We start from the raw sequence: 25,276 nt of genomic DNA on the forward strand, positions 1-25,276 counted from the left end.
GCGTCTGGCTCCCAGCCCTGAAGGCCCCAAAGGCGTGTCGAGATGGAGAGAGGAGCGCCACTGCCTAACACCCACTCCCTCCGCACCACCCACCCCGCCCCCGGCCTCCCCTCCCCACCGATCGACCCCAACCACCCCCCCTCCACCCCCCCCACCCCCCAAGTCTGAGAAGCAACCGGTTGTTGGCGACTCTGTGCTGACTGTGGCTCTGTTCCCTCCTCCCTCCCTCGCAGAGGCAGTGCGTTGAGTACGCCATGAAGGCCCAACCTCTGCGCCTCTACATCCCCAAGAACCGCTATCAGTACAAGGTCTGGTACATGGTCAACAGCACGGGCTTCGAGTACATCATGTTTGTCCTCATCCTGCTCAACACCATCACCCTCGCCATGCAGGTAGGAGGCGGGAGGGAGGCACGAGGGTGGGTGTGGGGTGGTTGTGGGGGAGCGGGGGGGGGGTGGGGAGCTTTGTTGAGGGATGAATATTGGGCCCCAGGATATCACGGAGAACTCCCCCCCCCTCCCCCGCTCCCTCCAGGCCCACTACCTTCACTACCCTTGCCCCAGTGGTTGAGGGCCATTTTGCAGCATGTCCCATCAGAAACAGCTCTGGGGGGGGAGGTGGAAGAGGGTGGGGAATCTCACTGGACCGGCGATCCAGAGGCCCTTGCATAGCGATTGTAAGTAAAGCCTTTCGTACTGTTTACTGGGGGGTTGGGGGGGTTCATGTGACTGGACAGACGAATCAGCCCGAAGCGCGGGGAATCCGAACAGGCCGAGATTTCGGGCCTAGGTCTCGGTTCAAGCGCGTGGCCTCACCAGGAGTTCCGGGGGGTAAAGTTTACCGTCCCTGACAAGGAACCCGTCTGGTAATCCCGAGTTTATTATACACAGGGGGGGTCACGGTGGGGGGGGGGGTTCAAATCCCACCGGGGGCCGCCGGTGGAATTTAAATTCGATCAATAAAGTCCGGACTATGAATCCAGCCTCAGTGACGGTGACCGTGAAGTCATCATCGATTGTCCCCTTCTGATTCGCTGATGTCCCTTTAAGGTAGGGCAATCTGCCCCCTCCTTACCCCAGCTCTGGCCTACCTGTGACTCCCAGACCCCCCACAGTGGCAGGGTCAACCCCTAACTGCCCCCCCTCCCTCCCTCCACCCCCCTGTGAATTGGCCCTAGCGAGACTTGGTTCGAGGGCAATTAGGGGAGGGCAAAACATGCTGGCCTTGCCCACTCCCTGTCCCAGGGAAGAATAAATCTTATAAAAGGCCATTCGGCCCCTCGATCCTGCTTCCCCCCCCCCAATTCGAAAAGATCGTGGCTGATCTGATTGCTCCTCGACTCCGCTTTCCCCCCAATCACCCTCGACTCCCCCCTCGTCGATCAGAAATCTGTCTCACTCGTCCTTGAATATATTCAGTGACCCGGCCCCCACTGCTCTCAGGGGGAGTTGGGGGAGAGAATTTCACAGACTGACCACCCTCTGAGACAAGAAATTCCTCCTCATCTCCGTCTTCAATGGGAGACCCCTCATTCTGAAACTGTGCCCCCTCCTCCCCTCATTCTAGATTCCCCCACGAGGGGGGGAAACATCCCCTCAGCATCCACCCTGTCAAACCCTCTCCCCTCAGAATCTGAAATGTTTCAATAAGATCACCTCTCATTCTTCTAAACTCCAATGGGTAGAGGCCCAACCTGCTCAACCTTTCCCCGTCAGACAAACCCCCTTCGTCCCAGGAATCAGCCGAGTGAACCTTCTCTGAACGGCTTCCAATGCGAGTCTGTCCCTCCTTAAGTAAGGGGACCAGAACTGTCCACAGTACAGATGGGGACCTCATTGATTAATGGAATGCTAACCTTTATTACGAGAGGGATTGAACATAAGAGTAAGGATGTTAAGCTTCAGTTGTACAGGGCAGTGGTGAGAATGCACCTCAAATACTGTGGGCAGTTTTGGTCCCCTTATCTGAGGAAGGGTGTAAATGCGTTGGAGGTGGTTCAGTGGAGGTTTACTAGATTGACACCTGGAATGAGTGGGTTGTCTGATGAGGGAAGGTCGGACAGACTGGCCTTGTTACCACTGGAGTTTAGAAGAGTGAGGGGGAGATTTGATTGAAGTTTACAAGACCCTGAACAGCCTGGACAAGGTGGACATGGAAAGGGTGTTTCCTCTTGTGGGTGAGTCCAGAGCTGGGGAGGGGGGTACACTGTTTTAAAATTAGGGGTCACCTTGAAAAATGAGGGGACTCTCGGTTGTAAGTGCCTGGGGACCACCGCCTTCCTTGAGTGGCCGCAGGCCAAGTGGCAGGCGTGCGATGCTTCCTGCAGGCGAATAGCCCACCTCCCAGCGGGCGCTCGGAGGACGCGCCCCAGCCCTGAGAGAGCTTGGGACCCAGGCCCGGGGTTTGGGGGGAGGGCACAGATTGGCAAGAGCCCAAGCTTTGGGCAGACGCTACATGCCAATACCCAACCCCATGCCCACCCTCACCCAATGGGCAAAATTGGGGTTCAGAGACAGTGAGAGAGAGAGAAAGTGAGAGAGAGTGAGAGAAAGCAAGAGAGAGAAAGAGAGAAAGAGAGAGAGAGAGGCAGAGAGAGAGATACAGGGAGAGAGAGACAGAACAAGAGAAAGATTAAGAGAGAGAGATTGAGAGAGAGAGAAAGAGAGGGAGAGAGAGAGAGAGAGAGAGAGACAGAGAGGGAGAGGGAGAGTGAGAGAAAGAGACAGAGAGGGAGAGAGAGAGTGAGAGCGAGTGACAGGGAGGGAGAGAGAGAGAGAGACAGAGACAGAGAGAGGGAGAGACTGAGAGTGAGTGAGAGAGACAGAGAGAGAGAGTGAGAGAGACAGAGAGTGAGAGAGACAGAGAGAGAGAGACTAAGAGAGACACTAAGAGAGAGACACAGAGAGAGAAAGAGAGAGAGAGGAGAGAGAGACACAGAGAGAGAGCGAGAGACAGAGAGTGAGAGACAGAGAGTGAGAGACAGAGAGTGAGAGAGAGAGAGAGAGTGAGAGAGAGACAGAGAGAGAGAGAGAGACAGAGAGAGAGAGAGACAGAGAGAGAGAGAGACGGAGAGAGAGAGTGAGAGAGAGAGAGGGAGTGAGAGAGAGAGAGACAGAGAGAGAGAGACAGAGTGAGAGAGGGACAGAGAGAGAGAGAGAGAAACAAAGAGAGACAGAGTGAGAGAGAGAGAGACAGAGAGAGAGAGACAGAGAGAGAGAGACAGAGTGAGAGAGAGAGAGACAGAGAGAGAGAGACAGAGTGAGAGAGGGACAGAGAGAGAGAGAGAGACAAAGAGAGACAGAGTGAGAGAGAGAGAGACAGAGAGAGACAGAGAGCGAGAGACAGAGAGAGACAGAGTGCGAGAGAGAGAGACAGGGAGAGACAGAGAGAGAGAGACAGAGAGAGACAGAGAGAGAGAGAGAGAGAGAGACAGAGAGAGACAGAGAGAGACAGAGAGAGAGAGCCAACACGAGGGGGACTTTCACGTAAACCACCCTGAAATCTGGGCCCCACCTCAGTGAGAATCCTTCACACGTCAAGGAAAGAGGAGGCTGAGGGGGTGACCTGATCGAGCTCTTTAAAATGATGGAGGGGGTTTCAATAGAGTCGGCGTAGAGAAGAAGATTCCACTTGTGGGGGACGGGGGGAGAGACCAGAACTAGGGGCGGGGGCATCAATATAAGACAGTTCCTAGTAAATCCGATTGGGCGGGGAGGGAATTCAGGAGAATCGTCCTTACTTCTAGGGGGAAGCAGTGGTGTTGTGGCTGGACTGGAGACCTGGGTTATAACCCAACACCCGGCAGACGGTGCAATTTGTATCAGTAAAAATCTGGAATGAACAGTCTGACAGTGACCGTGAATCTATTGTCGATTGGTGTAAAACCCCATCTGGGTCACTAATCCCCCTCTGGGGAGGGAAACCTGCCGGACTTACCCCGGTCTGTGCCCACACGTGACTCCAGACCCCACAGCAAATGTGGTTGACTCTTAAAATGCCCCCCTGGACAAGGGCAATTAGGGATGGGTAATAAATACTGGGCCCAGCCACATCCCGGGAATGAACTTTAAAGAGAACCCAAAGAGTGGGGAGAATGTGGAACTTGCTCTGGGGGAGGGAATAGCGTCGTCTGTATATTTTGAGGGGGGAAGCTGGATAAAGGCATGAGGGAGGAAGGAATAGAAGGATATAGGGATGAAACAAGGGGCCGAATGGCCTGTTCCCGTTGCCCATACTGTTATTCCCTGCTCCCCTCCTCCTCCGCACACCTCGAACGCGACTAGGCCGTGAGCCTGTGGGAGTAGTGCCTGCTCCCCTCCTCCTCCGCACACCTCAAACGCGACTAGGCCGTGAGCCTGTGGGAGTTGTGCCTGCTCCCTTCCTCCTCCACACACCTCGAACGCGACTAGGCCGTGAGCCTGTGGGAGTAGTGCCTGCTCCCCTCCTCCTCTGCACAACTCGAACGTGACTAGGCCGTGAGCCTGTGGGAGTAGTGCCTGCTCCCCTCCTCCTCTGCACAACTCGAACGTGACTAGGCCGTGAGCCTGTGGGAGTAGTGCATGCCCCCCTCTTCCTCCACACACCTCGAACGCGACTAGGCCGTGAGCCTGTGGGAGTAGTGCCTGCTCCCCTCCTCCTCTGCACACCTCGAGCGCGACTAGGCCGTGAGCCTGTGGGAGTAGTGCCTGTTCCCCTCCTCCTCCACACACACCTCGAACGTGACTAGGCCACGAGCCTGTGGGAGTAGTGCCTGCTCCCCTCCTCCTCCACATACCTGGAACGCGACTAGGCCGAGAGCCTGTGGGAGTAGTGCCTGCTCCCTTCCTACTCCACACACCTCGAACGCGACTAGGCCGTGAGCCTGTGGGTGTAGTGCCTGCTCCCCTCCTCCTCCGCACACCTTGAACGTGACTAGGCCGTGAGCCTGTGGGAGTAGTGCCTGCTCCCCTCCTCCTCCATGCACCTCGAATGCGACTAGGCCGTGAGCCTATGGGAGTAGTGCCTGCTCCCCTCCTCCTCCATGCACCTCGAACGTGACTAGGCCGAGAGCCTGTGGGAGTAGTGCAGCATGTTTCAACCACATGAACCTTTCGTCCATCTTGTTCCCAGCACTACGAGCAATCGGATCCATTTAATTACGCCATGGACATACTAAACATGGTGTTCACCGGACTCTTCACAGTGGAAATGCTGCTGAAGATCATCGCTTTTAAACCGAAAGTAAGTTGCTCTCAACAACAACAACTTGCATTTCTATAACGCATTCACCGTGGCAAAATGTACCCAGGGGAGCGTAAATCAGACAGAATCTGACCCCAGGCCACATGCAGAGATATTAGGGACAGGCGACCCACGGCTCGGTCAAAGAGGTCGGTTTTTAAGGAGGAGAGAGAGAGAGAAACAGAGGGAGAGAGAGGCGGAGAGGATTAGGGAGGGAATTCCAGAGCTCAGGGCCCCCCCCCCCCAGGCAGCTGAAGGCACGGCCGCCAATGGTGGAGCGATGGGAATCGGGGGATGTTCGAGAGGCTGGAAGTGGAGGAGCGCAGAGATCTCGGAGGGTTGTAGGAGGTTACAGAGATAGGGAGGGTTGTAGGGGCTGGAGGAGGTTACAGAGATAGGTGTTGGGGGTGGTGGAGGTTACAGAGACGGGTGTGGGGGGTGGAGGAGGTTCCAGAGATGGGTGTTAGGGGTGGAGGAGGTAACAGAGATGGGTATTGAGGGTGGAGGAGGTTTCAGAGATGGGTGTTGGGGGTGGAGGAGGTAACAGAGATGGGTGTGGGGGGTGGAGGAGGTAACAGAGATGAGTGTTGAGGGTGGAGGAGGTAACAGAGATGGGTATTGAGGGTGGAGAAGGTAACAGAGATGGGTGTTGGGGATGGAGGAAGTAACAGAGATGGGTATTGAGGGTGGAGGAGGTTACAGAGATGGGTGTTGGGGGTGGAGGAGGTAACAGAGATGGGTATTGAGGGTGGAAGAGGTTACAGAGATGGGTGTTGGGGGTGGAGGAGGTTACAGAGACGGGTGTTGGGGGTGGAGGAGGTAACAGAGATGGGTGTTGAGGGTGGAGGAGGTAACAGAGATGGGTATTGAGGGTGGAGGAGGTAACAGAGATGGGTATTGAGGGTGGAGGAGGTTACAGAGATGGGTGTTGGGGTGGAGGAGATTACAGAGATGGGTGTTGGGGGTGGAGGAGGTAACAGAGATGGGTGTTGAGGGTGGAGGAGGTAACAGAGATGGGTGTTGGGGGTGGAGGAGGTAACAGAGATGGGTATTGAGGGTGGAGGAGGTTACAGAGATGGGTGTTGGGGGTGGAGGAGGTAACAGAGATGGGTGTTGAGGGTGGAGGAGGTAACAGAGATGGGTATTGAGGGTGGAGGAGGTTACAGAGATGGATGTTGGGGGTGGAGGAGGTAACAGAGATGGGTATTGAGGGTGGAGGAGGTTACAGAGATGGGTGTTGGGGGTGGAGGAGGTAACAGAGATGGGTATTGAGGGTGGAGGAGGTAACAGAGATGGGTATTGAGGGTGGAGGAGGTTACAGAGATGGGTATTGATGGTGGAAGATGTTACAGAGATTGGTGTTGGGGGTGGAGGAGGTTACAGAGATGGGTATTGAGGGTGGAAGAGGTTACAGAGATTGGTGTTGAGGGTGGAGGAGGTTACAGAGATGGGTGTGGGGGGTGGAGGAGGTAACAGAGATGGGTGTTGAGGGTGGAGGAGGTAACAGAGATGGGTATTGAGGGTGGAGGAGGTAACAGAGATGGGTGTTGGGGATGGAGGAGGTAACAGAGATGGGTATTGAGGGTGGAGGAGGTTACAGAGATGGGTGTTGGGGGTGGAGGAGGTAACAGAGATGGGTATTGAGGGTGGAAGAGGTTACAGAGATGGATGTTGGGGTGGAGGAGGTTACAGAGATGGGTGTTGGGGGTGGAGGAGGTTACAGAGATGGGTATTGAGGGTGGAAGATGTTACAGAGATTGGTGCTGGGGGTGGAGGAGGTTACAGAGATGGGTATTGAGGGTGGAAGATGTTACAGAGATGGGTGTTGGGGGTGGAGGAGGTTACAGAGATGGGTGTTGGGGGTGGAGGAGGTTACAGAGATGGGTGTTGGGGTGGAGGAGGTTACAGAGATGGGTGTTGGGGGTGGAGCAGGTTACAGAGACGGGTGTTGGGGGTGGAGGTGGTTACAGAGATGGGTATTGGTGGTGGAGGAGGTAACATAGATGGGTGTTGGGGGTGGAGGAGGTTACAGAGATGGGTGTTGGGGTGGAGGAGGTTACAGAGATGGGTGTTGGGGGTGGAGCAGGTTACAGAGACGGGTGTTGGGGGTGGAGGAGGTTACAGAGATGGGTATTGGTGGTGGAGGAGGTAACATAGATGGGTGTTGGGGGTGGAGGAGGTTACAGAGATGGGCGTTGGGGTGGAGGAGGTTACAGAGACGGGTGTTGGGGGTGGAGCAGGTTACAGAGACAGGTGTTGGGGGTGGAGGAGGTTACAGAGATGGGTATTGGGGGTGGAGGCAGTGTGAGATGTTTGAGTGCAGTGTTGAGGTACAGTCACTGATGTCGTGTCGGACGTTGTGAGAGAGACAATCAGACTGTGTCTGTTTTTGACATTGATTAATCTCTCTCTCCTTCTCCTTGTCAATCTCTACCCCCCCCCACCTTATCTCTCCTACCCTCTGCCCCTACTCTCTCCTCTTTTTCTCTGCCCCCTCCCTCTTCCCTCTCTTTTCCCTTCTCTTGTCCTCTCTCCCCATCACTCTCTGCCCCTCTCTTTCTTTCCCCCCACTCTTTACCTGCCTCTCTCACCCCTTTTCTCTCCCCATCTCTATCTTTCCCCATCTCCATCTTTTGCTCGCTCTCTCTCCCCAATCCCCTCTCTCTTTCCTCCCTGCTTCTCCCTGCACTTTACCCTCATTCCTTCTCTATCTCTCTCTCTCTCCTTCTCCTCCCATTCACTCTCATCCCCCTCCCTCTCCCCCTTACCTCTTTCTCTGTCTCCCTTCTCTCTCTCACCCTCTCTCTCCCCCTCCCTCTCTCTCTTCCCAATCCCCTCTCTCTAATCTCCCCCTCCCATTCTTCTCTCTCTCCCTCTCTCTCTCCCTACCCCACTTCCCTCTCTCTTTCTCTCTGCCCCCTCTCTCTCTCTCTCTCTCCTCCCATTCACTCTCATCCCCCTCCCTCTCCTCCTTCCCTCTTTCTCTGTCTCCCTTCTCTCTCTCTCCCTCTCTCTCCCCTCCCTCTCTCTCTTCCCAATCCCCTCTCTCTCCCTTTTCTCTATCCCTCTCTCTCTCTCCCTATCCACTTCTCTGTCTCTCTCTTTCTCCTCCTCTCTCTCCCCCTCCCTCTCTCTCTCTCTCTCTCTCCCTATCCACTTTTCTCTCTCTCTCCCTACCCCCTCTCTCTCCCTCTTCCTCCTCCTCTCTCTCCCTCCTCTCTTTCCACCATCTTTCTCCTCCCTCTCGTTTTCACGCTCCCTCTCTCTCACCCTCTGTTCTCCTCCCGGTTGAGCAGCATTATTTCTGTGATGCCTGGAATACCTTTGATGCATTGATTGTGGTTGGGAGTGTGATGGACATCGCTGTGACTGAGATCAACGTGAGTAACCCATCAGGTTAACCTGGGATTAACCTGAGTAACTCGTCAGATTAACCTGGGATTAACCTGAGTAACCCATCAGATTAACCTGAGATTAACGTGAGTAACCCTTCAGATTAACCTGAGATCAATTTGAGTAACATCAGGTTAACCCGGGATCAACGTGAGTAACCCATCAGATTAACCTGAGATCAAGGTGAGTAACCCCTCAAATTAAACTGAGATTAACGTGAGTAACCCTTCAGATTAACCTGAGATCAACTTGAGTAACATCAGGTTAACCCGGGATCAACGTGAGTAACCCATCAGATTAACCTGAGATTAACGTGAGTAACCCCTCAAATTAAACTGGGATTAACATGAGTAACCCGTCAGATTAACCTGAGATTAACGTGAGTAACCCGTCAGATTAAACTGGGATTAACCCGTCAGATTAAACTGGGATTAACATGAGTAACCCGTCAGTTTAACGTGAGTAATCTGTAATATTAACCTGAGATTAATGTGAGTAACCCGTCAGATTAACCTGAGATTAACGTGAGTAACCCGTCAGATTAACCTGAGATTAATGTGAGTAACCCGTCAGATTAACCTGAGATTAACGTGAGTAAACCAAGAGGTTCAGGATTGTTTTGGAAGCAGGTTCTCCTGGCGAGAATTCCTCATCTATCCAGTCAGACCAAGGATATCCCAATCTCTGAAGCTGACCCTAATTCTGAAATCCTCCCCTGACTGTCATTAAACCCCTCGATTAGATTCCAGTTTGTAACTCACTCCCGGGTATCTGTTATTCTATATATAAACCCCCCCGAACCCCTCGATTAGATTCCAGTCTGTAACTCACTCCTGGGTATCTGTTATTCTATATATAAACCCCCCGAACCCCTCGATTAGATTCCAGTTTGTAACTCACTCCCGGGTATCTGTTATTCTATATATAAACCCCCCCCGATCCCCTCAATTAGATTCCAGTCTGTAACTCACTCCTGGGTATCTGTTATTCTATATATAAACCCCCCAAACCCCTCGATTAGATTCCAGTTTGTAACTCACTCCCGGGTATCTGTTATTCTATATATAAACGCCCTGAACCCCTCGATTAGATTCCAGTCTGTAACTCACTCCCGGGTATCTGTTATTCTATATATAAACCCCCTGAACCCCTCGATTAGATTCCAGTCTGTAACTCACACCCGGATATCTGTTATTCAATATATAAAACAACCCGAACCCCTCAATTAGATTCCAGTCTGTAACTCACTCCCGGGTATCTGTTATTCTATTTTTCAACCACCCCGAACCCCTCGATTAGATTCCAGTCTGTAACTCACTCCCGGGTATCTGTTATTCTATATATAAACCACCCCGAACCCCTCGATTAGATTCCAGTCTGTAACTCACTCCCGGGTATCTGTTATTCTATATATAAACCCCCCCGAACCCCTCGATTAGATTCCAGTCTGTAACTCACTCCCGGGTATCCGTTATTCTATGTATAAACCCCCCGAACCCCTCGATTAGATTCCAGTCTGTAACTCACTCCTGGGTATCTGTTATTCTATATGTAAACCACCCCAAACCCCTCGATTAGATTCCAGTCTGTAACTCACTCCCGGGTATCTGTTATTCTATATATAAACCCCCCCGAACCCCTCGATTAGATTCCAGTCTGTAACTCACTCCCGGGTGTCTGTTATTCTATATATAAACCGCTCTGAACCCCTCGATTAGATTCCAGTCTGTAACTCACTCCCGGGTATCTGTTATTCTGTATGTAAACCACCCCAATCCTTCGATTAGATTCCAGTCTGTAACTCACTCCCAGTTATCTGTTATTCTATATATAAACCCCCACCAAACCCCTCGATTATATTCCAGTCTGTAACTCACTCCTGGGTATCTGTTATGCTATATATGAACCATCCGAACACCTCGATTAGATTCCAGTCTGTAACTCACTCCCGGGTATCTGTTATTCTATCTATAAACCCCCCCGAACCCCTCGATTAGATTCCAGTTTGTAACTCACTCCCGGGCATCTGTTATTCTATATATAACCCCCCCCGAACCCCTCGATTAGGTTCCAGTCTGTAACTCACTCCCGGGTGCCTGTCATTCTGTCCATCCATTCAGTGCTTCCTGTAAAGTACATGTCTTGCTAACGCTGTCTGTTGTCTTCCATTCCTGGCTCATTCATCCATCCGGCATTCACCCTCATCATCATCCTCATCGTGTCTTCCTCGCCGCCTCGTTTCCGGAACCTTCCATCACTCCTGTTTCACCGCACTGTGCTGTCCCAGAACGGCGGACATCTGGGTGAGGTAAGGTGTTGTCGGCGTTCACCCCAGCGCCTGTTTCCGGGGGTATCTCAGACACAGCCTGACCCATAAAGGACGATCGAGGGCTCGGATCTCTCCGGCCACTCCCGCCGCCTCAGGACAGGTCCAAGCTGCCCCACGGCCGGCCAAGGGGCTGTTTCATTTCGGGGATGCAGTCGCTGCAGTCAGTGTCGCAGGCGCGCAGCCATATCTGCGCACAGCAAGATCCCACAAGCGATCATGCTGAGGGACGAAAGGGGTTCCCAGGACACCCGTGGGGACTTGAATCCCACACCCCACCCCCACCCCCACCCCCACCCCCACCCCCACCCCCACCCCCACCACCGAATAAATTCTCGCCATGGCTTCCTCCTACAGCCTAACCCTAATCCTCCTACAGCGCTCATCAGACTGTTCATACCCACCTCAGATAGAGGCACCTCGGATCAAACCTTCCTGAAAGATCACCCCACTGACAGTGCGGCACTCCCTCAGCACTGACCCTCCGACAGTGCGGCGTTCCCTCAGCGCTGACCCTCCGACAGTGCGGCGCTCCCTCAGCACTGACCCTCTGACAGTGCGGCACTCCCTCAGCACTGACCCTCCGACAGTGCGGCACTCCCTCAGCGCTGACCCTCCGACAGTGCGGCACTCCCTCAGCACTGACCCTCCGACAGTGCGGCACTCCCTCAGCACTGACCCTCCAACAGTGCGGCGTTCCCTCAGCGCTGACCCTCCGACAGCGCGGCGCTCCCTCAGCGCTGACCCTCCGACAGTGCGGTGCTCCCTCAGCGCTGACCCTCCGACAGTGCGGCGCTCCCTCAGCGCTGACCCTCCGATAGTGCGGCGCTCCCTCAGCACTGACCCTCTGACAGTGCGGCACTCCCTCAGCGCTGACCCTCCGACAGTGCGGCGTTCCCTCAGCACTGACCCTCCGACAGTGCGGCACTCCCTCAGCGCTGACCCTCCGACAGTGCGGCACTCCCTCAGCACTGACCCTCCGACAGTGCGGCACTCCCTCAGCACTGACCCTCCAACAGTGCGGCGTTCCCTCAGCGCTGACCCTCCGACAGTGCAGCGCTCCCTCAGCACTGACCCTCCGACAGTGCGGCACTCCCTCAGCACTGACCCTCCAACAGTGCGGCGTTCCCTCAGCGCTGACCCTCCGACAGTGCAGCGCTCCCTCAGCGCTGACCCTCCGACAGTGCGGTGCTCCCTCAGCGCTGACCCTCCGACAGTGCGGCGCTCCCTCAGCGCTGACCCTCCGATAGTGCGGCTCTCCCTCAGCGCTGACCCTCCGACAGTGCGGCTCTCCCTCAGCGCTGACCCTCCGACAGTGCGGCTCTCCCTCAGCGCTGACCCTCCGACAGTGCAGCGTTCCCTCAGCACTGACCCTCCGAGAGAGAGAGAGACTGAGTAGGTCATTTCTGTAAGTTGGTATAAGCTTTTGATAAATCTTTCTCAGTCTCTGTTTTCCTCCATCACAGAGTTCAGAAGACAGTTCCCGGATCTCCATCACTTTTTTCCGATTGTTCCGGGTCATGCGCCTGGTTAAATTACTGAGTAAAGGAGAAGGAATCCGGACCCTCCTCTGGACATTCATCAAGTCTTTCCAGGTCTGCATAAGGGAGATTTACTCTGTATCTAACCCCGTGTTGTACCTGTCCTGGGAGTGTTTGATGGGGACGGTGTAGAGGGAGCTTTACTCTGTATCTAACCCCGTGCTGTACCTGTCCTGGGAGTGTTTGATGGGGACAGTGTAGAGGGAGCTTTACTCTGTATCTAACCCCGTGCTGTACCTGTCCTGGGAGTGTTTGATGGGGACAGTGTAGAGGGAGCTTTACTCTGTATCTAACCCCGTGCTGTACCTGTCCTGGGAGTGTTTGATGGGGACGGTGTAGAGGGAGCTTTACTCTGTATCTAACCCCGTGTTGTACCTGTCCTGTGAATTACTGTGTGACACGAACGGATATGGTATGCAGTAGTTGTCCGGTCCTGGTTAAGTACCTGCACCGCTGCTGGTTTCTCCGAGTGAGGAGGTTCATTGCTCCTGTCTTGCTTCTGAGTGGCACCTCTCGATCCCAGACTGGGACATCCCATTTCTGCAGGAACATCTCGCACCCTCTGCTTCTCATGTCAATCACAGAATCACATTCAGCCCCTCCTGAAAGCACCCTGTCTCCCAATGAGCATTATGTCCTCGTGCCATTGCCCTGCCTTTCCCCCTGGGTCTTGTTTGTATTCAGGTAATCCTCCAATGCCCTCTCGAATGCCTCGAGTGAACCTGCCTCTACCACACTCCCAAAGCAGTGAATTCCCAGACGCGAACCTCTCGCTGTGGGATAAGGTTCATTTCTCAACTCACAATCACTTCTTTTGCAAATCACTTTAAACCTGTGCCCCCTCGTTCCTGATCCTTTTCTCCCCTTGCCAACTCTGTCCAGCCCCCGAACGCTTTTCAACATCTCTCTCAAACCTCCTGTCAGCCCCCTCCTCTCTGAGGCGAACAGTCCCAACCTCTCCCATCTATCCTCAAAGCCGGAGTTTCCCAACCCTGAGACCATTCCTGTAAACCTCTCCTGCATTCACCCGGTGTGAGGGTCACTCTCAGACTCTCCCCGGTGTGAGGGTCACTCTCAGACTCTCCCCAGTGTGGGGGTCACTCTCAGACACTCCCCAGTGTGGGGGTCACTCTCAGACACGCCCCAGTGTGGGGGTCACTGACAGACTCTCCCCGGTGTGGGGGTCACTCTCAGATTCTCCCCGGTGTGGGGGTCACTCTCAGACTCTCCCCAGTGTGGGGGTCAGTGTCAGATTCTCCCCGGTGTTGGGGTCACTGACAGACTGTCCCCGGTGTGGGGGTCAGTGTCAGACTCTCCCCGGTGTGGGGGTCACTGGCAGGCTCTCCCCAGTGTGGGGGTCAGTGTCAGACTCTCCCCGGTGTGGGGGTCACTGGCAGACCCTCCCCGGTGTGGGGGTCAGTGTCAGACTCTCCCCGGTGTGGGGGTCAGTGTCACACTCTCCCCAGTGTGGGGGTCACTGACAGACTCTCCCCGGTGTGGGTGTCACTGACAGACTGTCCCCGGTGTGGGGGTCAGTGTCAGACTCTCCCCAGTGTGGGGGTCACTGACAGACTCTCCCCGGTGTGGGGGTCACTCTCAGACTCTCCCCGGTGTGGAGGTCAGTGTCAGACTCTCCCCGGTGAGAGGGTCACTGACAGACTCTCCCCGGTGTGGGGGTCAGTGTCAGACTCTCCCCGGTGTGGGGGTCAGTGTCAGACTCTCCCCGGTGTGGGGGTCACTCTCAGACTCTCCCCGGTGTGGGGGTCACTCTCAGACACTCCCCGGTGTGGGGGTCACTCTCAGACTCTCCCCAGTGTGGGGGTCACTGACAGACTCTCCCCGGTGTGGGGGTCACTCTCAGACTCTCCCCGGTGTGGGGGTCAGTGTCAGACTCTCCCCAGTGTGGGGGTCACTCTCAGACTCTCCCCAGTGTGGGGGTCACACTCAGACTCTCCCCGGTGTGGGGGTCACTCTCAGACTCTCCCCGGTGTGGGGGTCAGTGTCAGACTCTCCCCAGTGTGGGGGTCAGTGTCAGACTCTCCCTGGTGTGGGGGTCAGTGTCAGACTCTCCCTGGTGTGGGGGTCACTCTCAGACTCTCCCTGGTGTGGGGGTCACTCTCAGACTCTCCCTGGTGTGGGGGTCAGTGTCAGACTCTCCCCGGTGTGGGGGTCAGTGTCAGACTCTCCCCGGTGTGGGGTCAGTGTCAGACTCTCCCTGGTGTGGGAGTCAGTGACAGACTCTCCCCGGTGTGGGGGTCACTCTCAGACTCTCCCCGGTGTGGGGGTCACTGACAGACTCTCCCCGGTGTGGGGGTCACTGACAGACTCTCCCCGGCGTGGGGGTCAGTGTCATACTCTCCCCGGTGTGGGGGTCAGTGTCAGACTCTCCCCGGTGTGGGGGTCAGTGTCAGACTCTCCCCGGTGTGGGGGTCAGTGTCAGACTCTCCCCGGTGTGGGGGTCACTCTCAGACTCTCCCTGGTGTGGGGGTCAGTGTCAGAATCTCCCCGGTGTGGGGGTCACTCTCAGACTCTCCCCGGTGTGGGGGTCAGTGTCAGACTCTCCCCGGTGTGGGGGTCACTCTCAGACTCTCCCTGGTGTGGGGGTCAGTGTCAGACTCTCCCGGTGTGGAGGTCACTGACAGACTCTCTCTGGTGTGGGGGTCAGTGTCAGACTCTCCCCGGTGTGGGGGTCAGTGTCAGACTCTCCCCGGTGTGGGGGTCAGTGTCAGACTCTCCCCGGTGTGGTGGTCAGTGTCAGACTCTCCCTGGTGTGGGGTTCAGTGTCAGACTCTCCCGGTGTGGAGGTCACTGACAGACTCTCCCTGGTGTGGGGGTCAGTGTCAGACTCTCCCCGGTGTGGGGGTCAGTGTCAGACTCTCCCCGGTGTGGGGGTCAGTGTCAGACTCTCCCCGGTGTGGGGGTCAGTGTCAGACTCTCCCCGGTGTGGGGGTCAGTGTCAGACTCTCCCCGGTGTGGGGGTCACTGACAGACTCTCAATGGTGTGGGGGTCACTCTCAGACACTCCCCGGTGTGGGGGTCAGTGACAGACTGTCCCCGGTGTGGGGGTCATTGTCAGACTCTACCCGGTTTGGGGGTCAGTGTCAGACTCTCCCCGGTGTGAGGGTCACTCTCAGACTCTCCCCAGTGTGGGGGTCACTCTCAGATACTCCCCAGTGTGGGGGTCACTCTCAGACACTCCCCAGTGTGGGGGTCAGTGACAGACTCTGCCCGGTGTGGGGGTCAGTATCAGACTCTCCCCGGTGTGGGGGTCAGTGTCAGACTCTCCCTGGTGTGGGGGTCAGTGTCAGACTCTCCCCGGTGTGGGGGTCACTCTCAGATACTCCCCAGTGTGGGGGTCACTCTCAGACACTCCCCAGTGTGGGGGTCAGTGACAGACTCTCCCCGGTGTGGGGGTCAGTGTCAGACTCTCCCCGGTGTGGGGGTCACTCTCAGACTCTCCCCGGTGTGGGGGTCAGTGACAGACTCTCCCCGGTGTGGGGGTCACACTCAGACTCTCCCCAGTGTGGGGGTCAGTGTCAGACTCTCCCCGGTGTGGGGGTCAGTGTCAGACTCTCCCCGGTGTGGGGGTCAGTGTCAGACTCTCCCCGGTGTGGGGGTCAGTGTCAGACTCTCACCGGTGTGGGGGTCAGTGTCAGACTGTCCACGGTGTGGGGGTCACTGACAGACTGTCCCCGGTGTGGGGGTCACTGACAGACTGTCCCCGGTGTGGGGGTCAGTGTCAGACTCTCCCCGGTGTGGGGGTCACTGGCAGGCTCTCCCCAGTGTGGGGGTCAGTGTCAGACTCTCCCCGGTGTGGGGGTCACTGGCAGACTCTCCCCGGTGTGGGGGTCAGTGTCAGACTCTCCCCGGTGTGGGGGTCACTGACAGACTCTCCCCGGTGTGGGTGTCACTGACAGACTCTCCCCGGTGTGGGGGTCAGTGTCAGACTCTCCCCAGTGTGGGGGTCACTGACAGACTCTCCCCGGTGTGGGGGTCACTGACAGACTCTCCCCGGTGTGGGGGTCAGTGTCAGACTCTCCCCGGTGTGAGGGTCACTGACAGACTCTCCCCGGTGTGAGGGTCACTGACAGACTCTCCCCGGTGTGGGGGTCACTGACAGACTCTCCCCGGTGTGGGGGTCAGTGTCAGACTCTCCCCGGTGTGGGGGTCACTCTCAGACTCTCCCCGGTGTGGGGGTCACTCTCAGACACTCCCCGGTGTGGGGGTCACTCTCAGACTCTCCCCAGTGTGGGGGTCACTGACAGACTCTCCCCGGTGTGAGGGTCTCTCTCAGAGTCTCCCCGGTGTGGGGGTCAGTGTCAGACTCTCCCCAGTGTGGGGGTCACTCTCAGACTCTCCCCGGTGTGGGGGTCACACTCAGACTCTCCCCGGTGTGGGGGTCACTCTCAGACTCTCCCCGGTGTGGGGGTCACTGACAGACTCTCCCCGGTGTGGGGGTCAGTGTCAGACTCTCCCCGGTGTGGGGGTCAGTGTCAGACTCTCCCCGGTGTGGGGGTCACTCTCAGACTCTCCCCGGTGTGGGGGTCAGTGTCAGACTCTCCACGGTGTGGGGGTCACTCTCAGACTCTCCCCGGTGTGGAGGTCACTCTCAGACTCTCCCCGGTGTGGGGGTCAGTGTCAGACTCTCCCCGGTGTGGGGGTCAGTGTCAGACTCTCCCTGGTGTGGGGGTCACTCTCAGACTCTCCCTGGTGTGGGGGTCAGTGTCAGACTCTCCCCGGTGTGGGGGTCAGTGTCAGACTCTCCCCGGTGTGGGGGTCACTCTCAAACTCTCCCTGGTGTGGGAGTCAGTGACAGACTCTCCCCGGTGTGGGGGTCACTCTCAGACTCTCCCCGGTGTGGGGGTCAGTGACAGACTCTCCCCGGTGTGGGGGTCACTGACAGACTCTCCCCGGTGTGGGGGTCAGTGTCATACTCTCCCCGGTGTGGGGGTCAGTGTCAGACTCTCCCCGGTGTGGGGGTCACTCTCAGACTCTCCCTGGTGTGGGGGTCAGTGTCAGACTCTCCCCGGTGTGGGTGTCAGTGTCAGACTTTCCCCGGTGTGGGGGTCAGTGTCAGAATCTCCCCGGTGTGGGGCTCACTCTCAGACTCTCCCCGGTGTGGGGGTCAGTGTCAGACTCTCCCTGGTGTGGGGGTCACTCTCAGACTCTCCCTGGTGTGGGGGTCAGTGTCAGACTCTCCCGGTGTGGAGGTCACTGACAGACTCTCCCTGGTGTGGGGGTCACTGACAGACTCTCCCCGGTGTGGGGGTCAGTGTCAGACTCTCCCCGGTGTGGGGGTCAGTGTCAGACTCTCCCCGGTGTGGGGGTCACTGACAGACTCTCCCTGGTGTGGGGGTCACTCTCAGACACTCCCCAGTGTGGGGGTCAGTGACAGACTGTCCCCGGTGTGGGGGTCAGTGTCAGACTCTCCCCGGTTTGGGGGGTCAGTGTCAGACTCTACCCGGTGTGAGGGTCACTCTCAGACTCTCCCCAGTGTGGGGGTCACTCTCAGATACTCCCCAGTGTGGGGGTCACTCTCAGACACTCCCCAGTGTGGGGGTCAGTGACAGACTCTGTCCGGTGTGGGGGTCAGTATCAGACTCTCCCCGGTGTGGGGGTCAGTGTCAGACTCTCCCTGGTGTGGGGGTCAGTGTCAGACTCTCCCCGGTGTGGGGGTCACTCTCAGATACTCCCCAGTGTGGGGGTCACTCTCAGACACTCCCCAGTGTGGGGGTCAGTGACAGACTCTCCCCGGTGTGGGGTTCACTCTCAGACTCTCCCCAGTGTGGGGGTCAGTGTCAGTCTCTCACCGGTGTGGGGGTCAGTGTCAGACTCTCACCGGTGTGGGGGTCACTGACAGACTCTCCCCGGTGTGGGGGTCACTCTCAGACTCTCCCCGGTGTGGGGGTCAGTGACAGACTCTGCCCAGTGTGGGGGTCAATATCAGACTCTCCCCGGTGTGGGGGTCACTCTCAGAATCTCCCCGGTGTGGGGGTCAGTGTCAGACTCTCCCCGGTGTGGGGGTCACTCTCAGACTCTCCCCGGTGTGGAGGTCACTCTCAGACTCTCCCCGGTGTGGGGGTCACTGACAGACTCTCCCCGGTGTGGGGGTCAGTGTCAGACTCTCCCCAGTGTGGGGGTCAGTGTCAGACTCTCCCCGGTGTGGGGGTCACTCTCAGACTCTCCCCGGTGTGGGGGTCAGTGTCAGACTCTCCCCGGTGTGGGGGTCAGTGTCAGACTCTCCCCGGTGTGGGGGTCACTCTCAGACTCTCCCTGGTGTGGGAGTCAGTGACAGACTCTCCCCGGTGTGGGGGTCACTCTCAGACTCTCCCCGGTGTGGTTGTCAGTGTCAGACTCTCCCCGGTGTGGGGGTCAGTGTCATACTCTCCCCGGTGTGGGGGTCAGTGTCATACTCTCCCCGGTGTGGGGGTCAGTGTCAGACTCTCCCCGGTGTGGGGGTCAGTGTCAGACTCTCCCCGGTGTGGGGGTCACTCTCAGACTCTCCCTGGTGTGGGAGTCAGTGACAGACTCTCCCCGGTGTGGGGGTCAGTGTCAGACTCTCCCCGGTGTGAGGGTCACTGACAGACTCTCCCCGGTGTGAGGGTCACTGACAGACTCTCCCCGGTGTGGGGGTCACTGACAGACTCTCCCCGGTGTGGGGGTCAGTGTCAGACTCTCCCCGGTGTGGGGGTCAGTGTCAGACTCTCCCCGGTGTGGGGGTCACTCTCAGACTCTCCCCGGTGTGGGGGTCACTCTCAGACACTCCCCGGTGTGGGGGTCACTCTCAGACTCTCCCCAGTGTGGGGGTCACTGACAGACTCTCCCCGGTGTGAGGGTCACTCTCAGACTCTCCCCGGTGTGGGGGTCAGTGTCAGACTCTCCCCAGTGTGGGGGTCACTCTCAGACTCTCCCCGGTGTGGGGGTCACACTCAGACTCTCCCCGGTGTGGGGGTCACTCTCAGACTCTCCCCGGTGTGGGGGTCACTGACAGACTCTCCCCGGTGTGGGGGTCAGTGTCAGACTCTCCCCGGTGTGGGGGTCACTCTCAGACTCTCCCCGGTGTGGGGGTCAGTGTCAGACTCTCCACGGTGTGGGGGTCACTCTCAGACTCTCCCCGGTGTGGAGGTCACTCTCAGACTCTCCCCGGTGTGGGGGTCAGTGTCAGACTCTCCCCGGTGTGGGGGTCAGTGTCAGACTCTCCCTGGTGTGGGGGTCACTCTCAGACTCTCCCTGGTGTGGGGGTCAGTGTCAGACTCTCCCCGGTGTGGGGGTCAGTGTCAGACTCTCCCCGGTGTGGGGGTCACTCTCAAACTCTCCCTGGTGTGGGAGTCAGTGACAGACTCTACCCGGTGTGGGGGTCACTCTCAGACTCTCCCCGGTGTGGGGGTCAGTGACAGACTCTCCCCGGTGTGGGGGTCACTGACAGACTCTCCCCGGTGTGGGGGTCAGTGTCATACTCTCCCCGGTGTGGGGGTCAGTGTCAGACTCTCCCCGGTGTGGGGGTCACTCTCAGACTCTCCCTGGTGTGGGGGTCAGTGTCAGACTCTCCCCGGTGTGGGTGTCAGTGTCAGACTCTCCCCGGTGTGGGGGTCAGTGTCAGAATCTCCCCGGTGTGGGGCTCACTCTCAGACTCTCCCCGGTGTGGGGGTCAGTGTCAGACTCTCCCTGGTGTGGGGGTCACTCTCAGACTCTCCCTGGTGTGGGGGTCAGTGTCAGACTCTCCCGGTGTGGAGGTCACTGACAGACTCTCCCTGGTGTGTGGGTCACTGACAGACTCTCCCCGGTGTGGGGGTCAGTGTCAGACTCTCCCCGGTGTGGGGGTCAGTGTCAGACTCTCCCCGGTGTGGGGGTCACTGACAGACTCTCCCTGGTGTGGGGGTCACTCTCAGACACTCCCCAGTGTGGGGGTCAGTGACAGACTGTCCCCGGTGTGGGGGTCAGTGTCAGACTCTCCCCGGTTTGGGGTGTCAGTGTCAGACTCTACCCGGTGTGAGGGTCACTCTCAGACTCTCCCCAGTTTGGGGGTCACTCTCAGATACTCCCCAGTGTGGGGGTCACTCTCAGACACTCCCCAGTGTGGGGGTCAGTGACAGACTCTGCCCGGTGTGGGGGTCAGTATCAGACTCTCCCCGGTGTGGGGGTCAGTGTCAGACTCTCCCTGGTGTGGGGGTCAGTGTCAGACTCTCCCCGGTGTGGGGGTAACTCTCAGATACTCCCCAGTGTGGGGGTCACTCTCAGACACTCCCCAGTGTGGGGGTCAGTGACAGACTCTCCCCGGTGTGGGGTTCACTCTCAGACTCTCCCCAGTGTGGGGGTCAGTGTCAGTCTCTCACCGGTGTGGGTGTCAGTGTCAGACTCTCACCGGTGTGGGGGTCAGTGTCAGACTCTCCCCGGTGTGGGGGTCACTCTCAGACTCTCCCCGGTGTGGGGGTCAGTGACAGACTCTGCCCAGTGTGGGGGTCAATATCAGACTCTCCCCGGTGTGGGGGTCACTCTCAGACTCTCCCCGGTGTGGGGGTCACTCTCAGACTCTCCCCGGTGTGGAGGTCACTCTCAGACTCTCCCCGGTGTGGGGGTCACTGACAGACTCTCCCCGGTGTGGGGGTCAGTGTCAGACTCTCCCCAGTGTGGGGGTCAGTGTCAGACTCTCCCCGGTGTGGGGGTCACTCTCAGACTCTCCCCGGTGTGGGGGTCAGTGTCAGACTCTCCCCGGTGTGGGGGTCAGTGTCAGACTCTCCCCGGTGTGGGGGTCACTCTCAGACTCTCCCTGGTGTGGGAGTCAGTGACAGACTCTCCCCGGTGTGGGGGTCACTCTCAGACTCTCCCCGGTGTGGGGGTCAGTGACAGACTCTCCCCGGTGTGGGGGTCAGTGTCATACTCTCCACGGTGTGGGGGTCAGTGTCATACTCTCCCCGGTGTGGGGGTCAGTGTCAGACTCTCCCCGGTGTGGGGGTCAGTGTCAGACTCTCCCCGGTGTGGGGGTCACTCTCAGACTCTCCCTGGTGTGGGAGTCAGTGACAGACTCTCCCCGGTGTGGGGGTCACTCTCAGACTCTCCCCGGTGTGGGGGTCAGTGACAGACTCTCCCCGGTGTGGGGGTCACTGACAGACTCTCCCCGGTGTGGGGGTCAGTGTCAGACTCTCCCCGGTGTGGGGGTCAGTGTCAGACTCTCCCCGGTGTGGGGGTCACTCTCAGACTCTCCCTGGTGTGGGGGTCAGTGTCAGACCCTCCCCGGTGTGGGTGTCAGTGTCAGACTCTCCCCGGTGTGGGTGTCAGTGTCAGACTCTCCCCGGTGTGGGGGTCAGTGTCAGACTCTCCCCGGTGTGGGGGTCAGTGTCAGAATCTCCCCGGTGTGGGGGTCACTCTCAGACTCTCCCCGGTGTGGGGGTCAGTGTCAGATTCTCCCTGGTGTGGGGGTCACTCTCAGACTCTCCCTGGTGTGGGGGTCAGTGTCAGACTCTCCCGGTGTGGAGGTCACTGACAGACTCTCCCTGGTGTGGGGGTCACTGACAGACTCTCCCTGGTGTGGGGGTCACTGACAGACTCTCCCCGGTGTGGGGGTCAGTGTCAGACTCTCCCCGGTGTGGGGGTCAGTGTCAGACTCTCCCCGGTGTGGGGGTCACTGACAGACTCTCCCTGGTGTGGGGGTCACTCTCAGACACTCCCCAGTGTGGGGGTCAGTGACAGACTGTCCCCGGTGTGGGGGTCAGTGTCAGACTCTACCCGGTTTGGGGGTCAGTGTCAGACTCTACCCGGTGTGAGGGTCACTCTCAGACTCTCCCCAGTGTGGGGGTCACTCTCAGATACTCCCCAGTGTGGGGGTCCCTCTCAGACACTCCCCAGTGTGGGGGTCAGTGACACACTCTGCCCGGTGTGGGGGTCAGTATAAGACTCTCCCCGGTGTGGGGGTCAGTGTCAGACTCTCCCTGGTGTGGGGGTCAGTGTCAGACTCTCCCCGGTGTGGGGGTCACTCTCAGATACTCCCCAGTGTGGGGGTCACTCTCAGACACTCCCCAGTGTGGGGGTCACTCTCAGACACTCCCCAGTGTGGGGGTCAGTGACAGACTCTCCCGGTGTGGAGGTCACTGACAGACTCTCCCTGGTGTGGGGGTCACTGACAGACTCTCCCCGGTGTGGGGGTCAGTGTCAGACTCTCCCCGGTGTGGGGGTCAGTGTCAGACTCTCCCCGGTGTGGGGGTCACTGACAGACTCTCCCTGGTGTGGGGGTCACTCTCAGACACTCCCCAGTGTGGGGGTCAGTGACAGACTGTCCCCGGTGTGGGGGTCAGTGTCAGACTCTCCCCGGTTTGGGGGTCAGTGTCAGACTCTACCCGGTGTGAGGGTCACTCTCAGACTCTCCCCAGTGTGGGGGTCACTCTCAGATACTCCCCAGTGTGGGGGTCCCTCTCAGACACTCCCCAGTGTGGGGGTCAGTGACAGACTCTGCCCGGTGTGGGGGTCAGTATAAGACTCTCCCCGGTGTGGGGGTCAGTGTCAGACTCTCCCTGGTGTGGGGGTCAGTGTCAGACTCTCCCCGGTGTGGGGGTCACTCTCAGATACTCCCCAGTGTGGGGGTCACTCTCAGACACTCCCCAGTGTGGGTGTCACTCTCAGACACTCCCCAGTGTGGGGTTCAGTGACAGACTCTCCCCGGTGTGGGGTTCACTCTCAGACTCTCCCCGGTGTGGGGGTCAGTGACAGACTCTCCCCGGTGTGGGGGTCACTCTCAGACTCTCCCCAGTGTGGGGGTCAGTGTCAGTCTCTCACCGGTGTGGGGGTCAGTGTCAGACTCTCACCGGTGTGGGGGTCAGTGTCAGACTCTCCCCGGTGTGGGGGTCACTCTCAGACTCTCCCCGGTGTGGGGGTCAGTGACAGACTCTGCCCAGTGTGGGGGTCAATATCAGACTCTCCCCGGTGTGGGGGTCACTCTCAGACTCTCCCCGGTGTGGGGGTCAGTGTCAGACTCTCCCCGGTGTGGGGGTCACTCTCAGACTCTCCCCGGTGTGGAGGTCACTCTCAGACTCTCCCCGGTGTGGGGGTCAGTGTCAGACTCTCCCCAGTGTGGGGGTCAGTGTCAGACTCTCCCCGGTGTGGGGGTCACTCTCAGACTCTCCCTGGTGTGGGGGTCAGTGTTAGACTCTCCCCGGTGTGGGGGTCAGTGTCAGACTCTCCCCGGTGTGGGGGTCACTCTCAGACTCTCCCTGGTGTGGGAGTCAGTGACAGACTCTCCCCCGTGTGGGGGTCAAACTCAGACTCTCCCCGGTGTGGGGGTCAGTGACAGACTCTCCCCGGTGTGGGGGTCAGTGTCATACTCTCCCCGGTGTGGGGGTCAGTGTCATACTCTCCCCGGTGTGGGGGTCAGTGTCATACTCTCCCCGGTGTGGGGGTCAGTGTCAGACTCTCCCCGGTGTTTGGGTCAGTGTCAGACTCTCCCCGGTGTGGGGGTCAGTGTCAGACTCTCCCCGGTGTGGGGGTCAGTGTCAGACTCTCCCCGGTGTGGGGTTCACTCTCAGACTCTCCCCGGTGTGGGGGTCAGTGACAGACTCTCCCCGGTGTGGGGGTCACTCTCAGACTCTCCCCAGTGTGGGGGTCAGTGTCAGTCTCTCACCGGTGTGGGGGTCAGTGTCAGACTCTCACCGGTGTGGGGGTCAGTGTCAGACTCTCCCCGGTGTGGGGGTCACTCTCAGACTCTCCCCGGTGTGGGGGTCAGTGACAGACTCTGCCCAGTGTGGGGGTCAATATCAGACTCTCCCCGGTGTGGGGGTCACTCTCAGACTCTCCCCGGTGTGGGGGTCAGTGTCAGACTCTCCCCGGTGTGGGGGTCACTCTCAGACTCTCCCCGGTGTGGAGGTCACTCTCAGACTCTCCCCGGTGTGGGGGTCAGTGTCAGACTCTCCCCAGTGTGGGGGTCAGTGTCAGACTCTCCCCGGTGTGGGGGTCACTCTCAGACTCTCCCTGGTGTGGGGGTCAGTGTCAGACTCTCCCCGGTGTGGGGGTCAGTGTCAGACTCTCCCCGGTGTGGGGGTCATCTCAGACTCTCCCTGGTGTGGGAGTCAGTGACAGACTCTCCCCGGTGTGGGGGTCACTCTCAGGCTCTCCCCGGTGTGGGGGTCAGTGACAGACTCTCCCCGGTGTGGGGGTCAGTGTCATACTCTCCCCGGTGTGGGGGTCAGTGTCATACTCTCCCCGGTGTGGGGGTCAGTGTCATACTCTCCCCGGTGTGGGGGTCAGTGTCAGACTCTCCCCGGTGTGGGGGTCAGTGTCAGACTCTCCCCGGTGTGGGGGTCACTTTCAGACTCTCCCTGGTGTGGGGGTCAGTGTCACACTCTCCCCGGTGTGGGGGTCAGTGTCAGACTCTCCCCGGTGTGGGTGTCAGTGTCAGACTCTCCCCGGTGTGGGTGTCAGTGTCAGACTCTCCCCGGTGTGGGGGTCAGTGTCAGAATCTCCCGGGTGTGGGGGTCACTCTCAGACTCTCCCCGGTGTGGGGGTCAGTGTCAGACTCTCCCCGGTGTGGGGGTCACTCTCAGACTCTCCCTGGTGTGGGGGTCAGTGTCAGACTCTCCCGGTGTGGAGGTCACTGACAGACTCTCCCCGGTGTGGGGGTCACTGACAGACTCTCCCCGGTGTGGGGGTCAGTGTCAGACTCTCCCCGGTGTGGGGGTCAGTGTCAGACTCTCCCCGGTGTGGGGGTCACTGACAGACTCTCCCTGGTGTGGGGGTCACTCTCAGACACTCCCCAGTGTGGGGGTCAGTGACAGACTGTCCCCGGTGTGGGGGTCAGTGTCAGACTCTCCCC

General features: G+C 58.4%; 1 protein-coding gene across 1 annotated transcript in view; it reads left to right on the forward strand.

Annotated features, from left to right (window-relative positions):
- The window catches only part of LOC121272758 (voltage-dependent L-type calcium channel subunit alpha-1D-like), a 150,335-nt gene that overhangs the window by 63,689 nt on the left and 61,370 nt on the right, over positions 1-25,276 (forward strand). Inside the window, 5 exon segments of the mRNA XM_041179539.1 lie at positions 234-392; positions 5,110-5,220; positions 8,517-8,600; positions 10,901-10,921; positions 12,406-12,534. Coding sequence (XP_041035473.1) covers positions 234-392; positions 5,110-5,220; positions 8,517-8,600; positions 10,901-10,921; positions 12,406-12,534 — 504 coding nt within the window.

Source organism: Carcharodon carcharias, chromosome 35, assembly GCF_017639515.1.
Source record: "Carcharodon carcharias isolate sCarCar2 chromosome 35, sCarCar2.pri, whole genome shotgun sequence".
NCBI lineage: Eukaryota > Metazoa > Chordata > Chondrichthyes > Lamniformes > Lamnidae > Carcharodon > Carcharodon carcharias.